Source organism: Podarcis tiliguerta (assembly GCF_965153285.1).
Source record: "Podarcis tiliguerta genome assembly, chromosome: 13".
Taxonomy (NCBI): domain Eukaryota; kingdom Metazoa; phylum Chordata; class Lepidosauria; order Squamata; family Lacertidae; genus Podarcis; species Podarcis tiliguerta.
Genome location: NC_139546.1, coordinates 42,917,017 through 42,928,631, shown reverse-complemented (window position 1 = coordinate 42,928,631; position 11,615 = coordinate 42,917,017). Strand labels below are relative to the sequence as shown.

Here is an 11,615-nt window from a genome sequence, read left to right as displayed (position 1 = left end):
AAACAAACAAACAAACAAACAACCACACAAAGCTCTGTGTTGTTCTCCTTGCAGTTGTTTCAGTATTGATAAGTGGATCTTAACATTCATTGATTTTGTGCCTTGCTTGGAAACGGATGCATTGGACGATGGACACAAGCTTAGAAAGTTTTTTGTTCTTTTTTGTAAAGACAGTAACAGAAATATTTATTATGAAGATAATTTTTAGGACCTGCACTCCAAATTTAAATCAGATTCAACAGTTTGCCCCCGGAGAAAATGAAAATAACACCAGAATTGTATGGAGATATACTGTACTTAGTCTGGGTAGGTTTACTACATAAGTCAATGTTTAGCATTAAAGCACAGAATATATCAGAACACCTTTCAGCACTCAGAGTTGAACTTTTGATTCCCCCTGGCCACTAAAACAGCAACTATTTCATAATCACAAAACAAGAGAACAAAATCCCGAAATAGTATAATTCTATTGCACGGTTCCAATATATTTACACCTCTTTTATAGTTCTATGCAGATACCAAGAATGTAATAAAACCACAGGCTCTTCTGTCATTTATGTCTTTCTCCGTATTAGATGTTCTCTGCTGTTCAGCTCAGGCCGCAACACAATAATGTAGCATTTGGGGAAAAAGATGCAGCCCAGTAGCCCAGCACTGGAAGCCAAGATGGAAAAGACTTCAACAGCCACCATGTATTTTCCTCTTGTGCTCAGGTAAGTTGGGACAAAGGATACCCAAACACTGCAGAACACCACCATGCTGAAGGTGATGAACTTGGCTTCATTGAAACTGTCAGGCAACTTCCTGGCTAGGAAGGCCACAATGAAGCTGACCGTGGCAAGAAAGGCCATGTAGCCCAAGACGCAATAGAACATCAGGACCAAGCCTTCGTTACACTGCAGTACTATTTCTTCACTCATTGACTGCATGTCCAAATCAGGGAATGGAGGAGAGGTTGCCAGCCACAGAGTGCAGATCCCTACTTGAATTTTGGAGCAAAAGAGGACAATGGAATAAGCCAGTCTTTTATCCACCCATTTCCTGATCCTGGATCCTGGTTTGGTTGCCATGAATGCCAAAACCACCGATATGGTTTTGGCCAAGATGCTGGAGAGGGCCACAGAGAAGACGATGCCAAAACTGGTTTGTCGGAGAAGGCAGGTCGCCTTATTTGGTTTCCCAAGGAACAGTAAAGAGGAGAGGAAACACAAGAGGAGGGAGACAAGGAGAACATAGGTGAGACTTCTGTTGTTGGCCTTGACTATGGGAGTGTCCCGGTGCTTAATGAAGATGCCAAAGACTAGAGCTGTGATCAGAGACAGCAATAGCGCAGAGAATGTTGAAATGATGGCCAAAGTTTCATCAAAGGCTAAGAAGTTTGGAATCTTAGGAATGCATTGATTCTTGCCATTGTTTGGATAGTGATCTTCTCGGCATACGAGACAAGTTTCCATTTCTAGAAGGGAGGAAAGCAATGCATCACAATCTGAAACAGTTACAGCTATTCTTAAAGACAACTTTTGTGAAGAGTCCACCTAGCCTAATATTTTTCTCCCAGGAGCCTTTCAAAACTTCATGCCTAAACCATTTTAAACAGTTAAGTCGTGTTATCAAATCTGGACTTTTGTATGTGAATGACATATGTTCTTTTTAATTCTTGTTTGCCTCGTTCTTTTCCCCCTTTATCCACATGAATCATTATAGCCAAAACTCTGAGAGCCAACCCTGCTAATTTTGACAAGACTTTCCAGCTTATCTCAATAAGCCTTGTTCTTAAAGGAGAATCACAATTTCTATTTCATCTCAAGTTAGTAGAACTTGATGGCAGAATGTAGTAACTTCATTTCTTAAAAAAACATATTCTTCAAACTGGTTGAAACTTAAAATTGTATACATATTATTTATAACCAATGGAAAAAAATACATAATGCCATCATTAAATCCTTGCCCCGCTTTAATGAGAACAAAATTGCAAAAGAGCTTCTCAGAGATTACTGCAATGCATTGTACTGTTTGATATATCTTAACGTGGCATGTCCTACCCTCCTCATTTGAGACCATCCCATCTGGACATGGAGCACAATCATAGCAGCAAAATTTAACTCCTTCCTTCTTTTTCTTTCCATAACCAGGATGGCAGATGTCATTACATTCTGAAAGCGGTGGCACCTATTCAAATATATTTGAAGAGTTTAATATTCAGAGAACATCTTGGAGCATTCATCAGATAATCTACTAGTAAAGCGGAACACTAATATATATTCTTCCTAATTGCACAGGTCTGGACCATAAAAAAGGCTGATCGCCGAAGAATTGACGCTTTTGAATTATGGTGCTGGAGGAGACTCTTGAGAGTCCCATGGACTGCAAGAAGATCAAACGCATCCATTCTGAAGGAAATCAGCCCTGAGTGCTCACTGGAAGGACAGATCGTGAAGCTGAGACTCCAAGACTTTGGCCACCTCATGAGAAGAGAAGACTCCCTGGAAAAGACCCTGAGGTTGGGAAAGATTGAGGGCACAAGGAGAAGGGGACGACAGAGGATGAGATGGTTAGACAGTGTTCTCGAAGCTACAAACATGAGTTTGACCAAACTGCGGGTGGCAGTGGAGGACAGGAGTGCCTGGCGTGCTCTGGTCCATGGGGTCACGAAGAGTCGGACACGACTGAACGGCTAAACAACAACAATTGCACAGGTAGCACATTCAGGGCGACAATTACCTGCTGTATTAAACATCATCCAAAGTGTAGAAGATTAGAATGTTAATACTTAGAATAACCAAGTAGGTTAGAATTCAATCTAATGCCACGAAGCAGAAATTTTAATCTTTTTTTAGTATTTTGACTTTGGTATGTTTTAAAGTAGTTACGTTTTCCCCCCCTAGATTTTCTTGTTTGGTCTTCTTGTAAAGCACTTTGAGGTATTTTTAACAATCAAGGAGTGCATGCAGTTTATGAAACAAACCAGCCAGCAAGCCAGCCTCAGGGATTTCACAGAAGAGAATGATGGACAATATCCTCTGACATTAATGGAGTTCTTGTTAGAGATGTTTTTTTCTGGATGGTGCACTTTTAATATTGTTGTCATTTGTATATTTACTGGTAGAACTTTCAGTACTTCTTAAAGGACAATATCTTCTGCCAGGTGGCTTACAAACATATCTTCATATGAATGTTGGTGCAGTAGTACCTCAGGTTACATACGCTTCAGGTTACATACGCTTCAGACTACAGACTCCGCAAACCCAGAAATAGTGCTTCAGGTTAAGAACTTTGCTTCAGGATAAGAACAGAAATCGTGCTCTAGCGAGACAGCGGCAGCAGGAGGCCCCATTAGTTAAAGTGGTGCTTCAGGTTAAGAACAGATTCAGGTTAAGAACGGACCTCCGGAACGAATTAAGTACTTAACCCGAGGAACCACTGTATTGGAGAGACTGTGCAGTTTTTTCCTCACCTGAGTCAAGCCTCTTTGCCATTTGATTCTGTCCTCATCAATGGTGAGTTGTTTCCCAGGAGCTGCCTGAGGATCCAGCCTTCCCACTTTGACCCTGATGTAGGATTGATTTGGGAAAGTGACCAAGTTGGTAATATCAAATTCAGCTACTAATTCTCCATGCTCATTAAATGTAATTTCATCTCCAACGTTGTTGTTGAATGAGATCCTCTGCAGGAATGAATGGAGCTAGGTGGAGAGATATTAAAAATGTATATAAAGTGCTGTGATATTCTTATTAAGATTGCTCCATAGCTTTCCTGGATGTATTTAAACTCTTTTCCTTTAGGAGGGAACACGCGTCCACTAGAACTAAACATTCTGCACCATTTACAACAGTTTGGCAAGTAGGAGGTGCTAATATGAGCTAACTGTACAGGCATGAGAATCCACTTTTTTTTTTACTATTTTAAGTGCTGCCTCTCTCACTGAGGAAGAGACTGATTGTGCTATTTAACAGCTAATTTATCAAAGTTTATTTTGTTCAGTTCTCACATCTAAAACTATTTATTTACTGCCAGCTCACATAAAATATTAAAGCAGTGCACAGCATAAGATACCATCAATACTATACAAAAACCCACAAAATGACTGGTTCTAAAACTGAATGTGTCCCCCCCCCCCACTTTACTGTCTATATTTTATCTTCTTCAATTGCTTTTTTACTTTTTATATAAAGTGTATATCTATATCTATATATATCTATAAAGGTAAAGGGACCCCTGACCATTAGGTCCAGTCGTGACCGACTCTGGGGTTGCGGCGCTCATCTTGCTTTATTGGCCGAGGGAGCCGGCGTACAGCTTCTGGGTCATGTGGCCAGCATGACTAAGCCGCTTCTGGCGAACCAGAGCAGTGCACGGAAACGCCATTTACCTTCCTGCCAGAGCGGTACCTATCTATCTACTTGCACTTTGACGTGCTTTCAAACTGCTAGGTTGGCAGGAGCAGGGACCGAGCAACAGGAGCTCACCATGTCGCGGGGATTCGAACCGCCGACCTTCTGATCGGCAAGTCCTAGGCTCTGCAGTTTAACCCACAGCACCACCCGCGTCCCTATCTATCTATCTATCTATCATCTATCTATCTATCTATCTATCATCTATATCTATCTATCTATCTATCTATCTATCTATCTATCTATCTATCTATCTATCTATCTATCTATCTATCATCTATCTATCTATCTATCATCTATCTATCTATCATCTATCTATATATGAATGAAACGGTAAGAAAAGAAAATTATAAGAAAAAGAAAAGCAAACAACTGAATAGGCCAGTTGGCATAACAGAATGCTTTACAAAATTAACCATTGCCCTGCTAAATTCCAGAACGTGGCCAGGTTTTCTAGAGGAAAAGAACACTACCTGCCAAGGTTTCAGATTTTGAGGAGACAGCATATGCGCGACCACCCTTCTTCTGCGGTTGGATCCAGCTGACTGCATAGCATGCAAAGCATGTGCCACAGCATAGACGGCATTATAGATACTGTAGCTGTGGCCAGTGATGCTCATTTCAAAATATGGAGAAGGGATGCTCTTTAGCATCTCCTCTCCAGTACACATTTTTTCAGTGTTCATTGTCTCTGTGGAGTTTGGAACTGAACAAGTGAATGCCTGTTGCCAGAAACTGTTTATGAAACCATCTCCATCTGCCCAACCAGGATTTACATCTTGAATAAATTTTTGGAAGTCTGGAAGCTCCTTTGAGTGAATTGTGAAAGAGATAGCACCGTGGAATATTTGTATATCAGTCCCAAGAGTTTTCTGAATGCTGTGTAATGCAAAATCAATTTGGGCTGTTGTAATCCATACTTTTACTTCAGAGGACTTCTTATATTGAGGAAATAGCCACTGAAGCATCTTCAATGCCTTTATAGTACTTGCCAACCATAAAATCGTCCCAGTTTTTCCATATATAACAATTGCCTTGGCTTTGCTTGCCAAAAAAGCTGATGATAAAATTTTTGTATCTTTCATCAAATCCAATACGTCACCAGTGAAACGCAGATTGTTTACAACTCTCTCTGTGAATGCTGAACAGATCCCATTATTGAAAAGCATTGGCTCTATGATCTGCAAGAAATGTTCTCCACCTTCATTATTCATAGTGACAAGCCCAACCCATTTCCATTTGAAATGCAGAAGTAGTTGAATAATTCCCTGGTACTGAAGGGCTTCATTGGGGACCATGCGGTAAAAGGATGGGAACTTAATTAGATTATTTGCTTGTGATTCAAATGAACCGTATGAAATCTGAAAAAAAGACAAACATGTAAGAATGGGAACAAGAGTGTGGATCACATTGCCATTTAACTGAATATTTTTTCACAGCGCAATTGTATATACTCCACAATTTTTTTGAGAGCAATGCCCCCTCTACTTGCACACAAACACATATAGTCTTGATCAACTGTTTCTGAATATATTGATTCCTATTACATTCATGTAGTTTTTTTGTTTTTTTTTATATTACTGTTTCCTCATAAGGAGCCCAGGATAAAGCACAATGAAATGTCAGTAAAATATAAAAACACCATAGCATTTACAGCAAATATTAAAACATCTAACACCATCAAAACCAGAGGTCAGCAACCTTTTTCATCAGGGGGCTTGTCCACCATCCCTCAGACCATGTGGTGGGCCAGACTATATTTTTTTTGGGGGGGGGGGAAGAACACATTCCTATGCCCCACAAATAACCCAGAGATGCATTTTAAATAAAAGGACACATTCTACTCATGTAAAAACACACTGATTCCCGGATCATCCGTGAGCTGGATTGAGAAGGCGATTGGGCCGCATCCGGCCCCTGGGCCTTAGGTTGTCTACCCCTGGTTAAAACTCATTCAAGCAATGCAGCACAACAGTACAATAGCAGTACTGCTGGATTATTATTATTATTAATAATAATTTATACCCCACCCATCTGGCTGGGTTTCCCCAGCCACACTCTGGGCGGCTTCCAACAAAAGATTAAAAATACATTAAAACAGCAGTCATTAAAAACTTCCCTAACCAGGGCTGCCTTCAGTGCCAGATCTGTCCCCCCAGTGCCAGAACTACAACAAACAATTTTTTGATTGACTCCTGAACGTGAAGAATGTGGGGAAACTTCCTAGTTTCCCAGGGAGGGATTTTCACAATTGGGACACCAACCCTGGAAAAGCCCTGGTCCTTGTTATCATCTATTGGCTATGACTGTTGGTAGGACATTAAGCATGACTCCCCCATCTGACCTCAAACCATGGATCAGTGGGTATTGAGGAAAGTAAGGTAAAGGTAAAGGGACCCCTGACCATTAGGTCCAGTCGTGACCGACTCTGGGGTTGCGGTGCTCATCTTGCTTTATTGGCCGAGGGAGCTGGTGTACAGCTTCTGGGTCATGTGGCCAGCATGACTCAGCCACTTTTGGTGAACCAGAGCAGTGCACGGAAACGCCGTTTACCTTCCTGCACTTGCACTTTGACGTGCTTTCGAACTGCTAGGTTGGCAGGAGCTGGGACCAAACAACTGGAGCTCACCCCGTCGTGGGGATTCGAACAGCCGACCTTCTGGTCGGCAAGTCCTAGGCTCTGTGGTTTAACCCACAGCACCACCCGCATCCCATTGAGGAAGGTACTCCTTAGTTAATGGGTCCTGATCTGCTTGGGGCTTTGTAAGTTAGCATCAACATCATGACTTGAGCCCACCAGTTCAGTATCCAGTGCCGTGCTTTCAGACTTAATAATAATAATAATAATAATAATAATAATAATAATAATTACAGTAAAAATATATTTTAAAAAACCAAAAAATACCCCCAACCCCCAACAACAACAGTATAAGATAGAATACAGTTTAAAATGCAGCTTAAAATACAGTTTCGTTTTAGTGGTAGCCTATAGATCAAAGTCATAAGGGGAGAAAACGTCAAATATTCACTGGGGCCAACTATCCATGCTGGTCCTAGATGGGCCAGCAAACAGAGCCGAGGGAAAATTTATATACAAATTCCATATAAGGGGTTCCATTGAAAAAGTTAAAAAATGAGAGGGTGGGGGTTAGACTGAGTCCAGCCCAAAGGCCAGACGGAACAGCTCTGTCTTGCAAGCCCTGTGGAAAGATGTCAAATCCTGCAGGGCCCTGATCTCCTGTGGTAGGGCGTTCCACCAGGCCGGGGCCAGAGCTGAAAAGGCCCTGGCCCTGGTTGAGGCCAATCTAACCTCCTTGGGGCTCGGGACTTCCAAAGTGTTGTTATTTATGGACCTTAAGGTCCTCCGCGTGGCATACCAGGAGAGGTGGTCCCGTAGGTATGATCCCACCTAGCAGTCCCATTTAGCAATGTGTCACCTTCAGAATAATCTTTCAACACATATTCTTGAGATCCTCACCCTTTTCATACACATTGTTGGGTACCCATATTATAGTCCCCAATCATTTCCCATATATTTCAGCTCCTTTTGCTTTTCCCCAGCGCATCGTTCCATATTTATGAATCAACAAATTCCTGCTGGAAAGAAAGAAGAAGAATGGATTACAGTGCCAAGTCTCTCTGTCTCTGATGCTCAGGTCCTACCTGTGGAATCTTGTACAGACCCAATATGTCTGCCATGCATGAAGTGGTATCAGAACTCAGTCCCCCGATGACTCCTATTACATTTTTCTGGATGCCACATTGGTAGTTGGGGACAAAGTAATTTGCATTAAAGAGCAGGTCCAGAGTGGCCCGGTAGGTCATCCTTGAATCAGTATAGCTGTCATAGATGTGGAACCCAAGAGTGACATTGGGCAGGATCCTGGGATTCTCATTGATCTCGTCAACAGCAAACACCAAGGCCAAGATGTGCTGGTAGAATTTTGTCAGCATTCTGCAAATAAAACGACTTGCTATTTGATGGGAAGATAAGACCAAGTAACATTGTTGTCTCCATTTATACACCACCCACAACTAAGTCACACCATCCATCTGTGTTGTAATTGAGGTGATGCAAAGCATATTTCAGGCTGATTGCTAAAAGGAAGACTTGTAGGAAAATAGCTGTGATTCCTTGTATTTTTTGTTTTTTGTTTTATTGGAATTTTATTTACAACATAACATAAACCCCCACCCCCAATACACAAATTCAGCCTCATTAAACATGAGCATAACATACAATGAGCATAACATACAACAATACAAACAACCAAATAAAAGACTTCCTTTATCCTGTATCTGGCCTCCTTATTTGCTTCTTATAAACTGTTTCCTTTATAAATAATTATTAAGATTTTTCTAATTATAACTTAAATATCCACAAAGTCTCCTGCAGACATTAATCGAAACAAGTCCAGGTATGTATTTTAGGGCGCTGTTTTGTGAAGTATTCTCTGCATTTCCCCCATGCTTTTGGAAACTCTTGTCTAGTGTGATCTCTAATTGCCTCTGTTAATCTAGCCAGTTCAATATACTCTAACAGTTTATTCCTTTTTTGTTGGCACAGTTTGTTTCCCCCCCAGTTTTTAGCAATTAGGATCCTTGCCGCTCCTGTGTCATAGAGGAATATTTTCTGATCTTCTCTTGCCATACCTGTGTCCGTTATCCCTAGTAGAAAAACTTCTGTATTTTTCATAAAGTTATACTTAAACACTTTTTAAAGATCATCATATACTGTGTTCCAGAAGCTTTTGATTTTTTCACAGGTCCACTAAGCATGAATAAGTCTCCCCTCTGTTTTACCACACCTCCAGCAAAGATTTGTTTTTGTCTTATACCTTTTAGCTATTTCGGTAGGTGTTAAGTACCATCTATAAAACATCTTGATTAGGTTTCCCCTCAATAGAGTGCCATCTAGTCTCCCCCCTGAAATGCAGGTATCACAGCTATATGAGGGGAAATAGCTGTGATTCCTGCATTTAAGGGGGTAGACTAGATTTGCACTCTGGGACCCTCCCAAAGCTCCAATTCTATGATTCTAACTCTGGTGGTCTAAAGGGGAAGGTGGGTGAGCAGAGGGGAATTCTCTGGTTTGTCTAGCAACCCACTTCCCTGCACAATACAGAACCCAGGAAAGCTGCAAAAAGTCCTATCCTCTAACTACCGTATTTTTTGCTCTATAAGACTCACTTTTTCCCTCCTAAAAAGTAAGGGGAAATTTGTGTGCATCTTATGGAGCGAATGCAGGCTGCACAGCTATCCCAAAAGCCAGAACAGCAAGAGGGATTGCTGCTTTCACCGCGCAGCGATCCCTCTCGCTGTTCTGGCTTCTGAGATTCAGAATATTTTTTTTCTTGTTTTCCTCCGCCAAAAACTAGGTGCGTCTTGTGGTCTGGTGCGTCTTCTAGAGCGAAAAATATGGTACTTTTTTCAAAGCAACTGAAGCACCTTACAGTCAGATAGAAAAATATAAAGATAAATGAAATTTAAATGGACCATTTACTTACAAAGGGTTGTCGATCATGACCCGAGAAGGGTGTTCATTGAATATAACCTTGGGAAACACATAATGGATGTGGGATGACATCTCACCAAGGAGGAGATCGCCTGACTCATACCACTCATGATGAATAGGTGCAGGATTGCTTTGGGTGCACTTCAAACTATGCTCTTTGCACCCCAGGTTGGGGAGCAGGAACAGCAGCAGCAGCACCACCAACATCCTGATTTCAAACTTTATTCTACGCATGGGCTTTCCTCCCTCTCTGTCTCTTTCCAACATGGTTGCTATTTTCAGCCTGATTTGAACAAGATGGCTTGGTGGCAGCAGAATCTGCCAATGGATTTCTCAAGTGGGCATATATCCACTTTATCCGTGATTTCAACATTGTCAGAAAAGCATGCCTTGGAAATCAGATAAGTAACACTGATCTGAAGCTTTAGCTATGTTAGGATTATTATTGATTAAATTTCTATAGTGCCTCTCTTCTAAAGAACACAGGGCAGTTTACAATATAAAAACACAAAATGCATAACTTAATAATAATAATAATAAATACTGCTACCCCCACTACAATGAAAGAAGGAACCTGAACAGCTTCACAGAGCCTGATCACTCTTTTGTTCTTTATCTGATCTGGCCATGGATTACTGAAGTGTTTATAATCATTTTAGCCTTGCTTGTTGATTTTTCCCTGTCCCCTTACCGTCTTCTAGAGCTTTGGCCGCGTGAACTGATTACTGTAATCTTAATAATTACAGGGGAAAGAATCACTACTGAAATGCTTTGGGATGATGTAATGTGTCATCATTTGGCGCTCTGCCAAAGGAAACTTATTTGTTAGAGCAGAGATTATGGAGGATATGGAGGATATCTAGTCCAACGCTCTGCTGATAGAGGGCCTCCACAGCTACAAAACCTGTAATACATGACCATCAGAATATTGTTGTGAGTGGTGTGAGATTCCAGGGGGTTCCAGGCACTTGCCCAGGGTTCGTGTTTCCTTTTGGGAATGAAGCATGGTTGAGATTGTGGTGTCTTTATGATATATGGTTTATTAGCACATATATACAACCTGACATAAGGGACGCAGGTGGCGCTGTGGGTTAAACCACAGAGCCTAGGACTTGCTGATCAGAAGGTCGGCAGTTCGAATCCCTGCAACCGGGTGAGCTCCAGTTGCTCGGTCCCTGTTCCTGCCAACCTAGCAGTTCCAAAGCACATCAAAGTGCAAGTAGATAAATAGGTACCACTCCGGCGGGAAGGTAAACGGCGTTTCCGTGCACTGCTCTGGTTCGCCAGAAGTGGCTTAGTCATGCTGGCCACATGACCCGGAAGCTGTGTGCGGACAAAGGCCAGCTCCCTCGGCCAATAAAGCGAGATGAGCACCGCAACCCCAGAGTTGGTCACGACTGGACCTAATGGTCAGGAGTCCCTTTACCTTTACCTTTTATACAACCTGACCCTGCAGTGGAGCATCATCACCCCCAAAGCGACTTGTTTTGCGCATAGCCACAGCCTTGGATTAGATAGAAATGAAACTTTTTTTTTGGAAATAATTTTTACTTTATTTTACAAATTCATTCACATTCAAAATCACAGATATTAAAAATTACACAAGATTCTTCCGGATCTCAAGACCTCCCCCCTCCCCTCTGTGGGTTCTTTGTGGTGTCTTTATGATACAGTGGTACCTCGGGCTACATACGCTTCGGGTTACATAC

At 41.7% G+C, this 11,615-nt stretch overlaps 1 protein-coding gene across 1 annotated transcript; it reads right to left on the bottom strand.

Moving 5' to 3' along the window:
- Nucleotides 1-225: 225 nt before the first annotated feature.
- On the bottom strand, nucleotides 226-1,673 carry LOC310663113 (vomeronasal type-2 receptor 26-like). Its single transcript, XM_083410743.1, has one exon. The coding sequence runs from the start codon at nucleotides 1,452-1,454 to the stop codon at nucleotides 555-557; it is 900 nt and encodes a 299-aa protein (XP_083266869.1). The 5' UTR covers nucleotides 1,455-1,673; the 3' UTR covers nucleotides 226-554.
- Between the last annotated feature and the right edge of the window lie 9,942 nt (nucleotides 1,674-11,615).

Coding starts and splice junctions, on each gene's coding strand:
- LOC310663113 (XM_083410743.1), bottom strand. CDS start 1,454: ATGGAAACTTGTCTCGTATGCCGAGAAGATCACTATCCAAACAATGGC.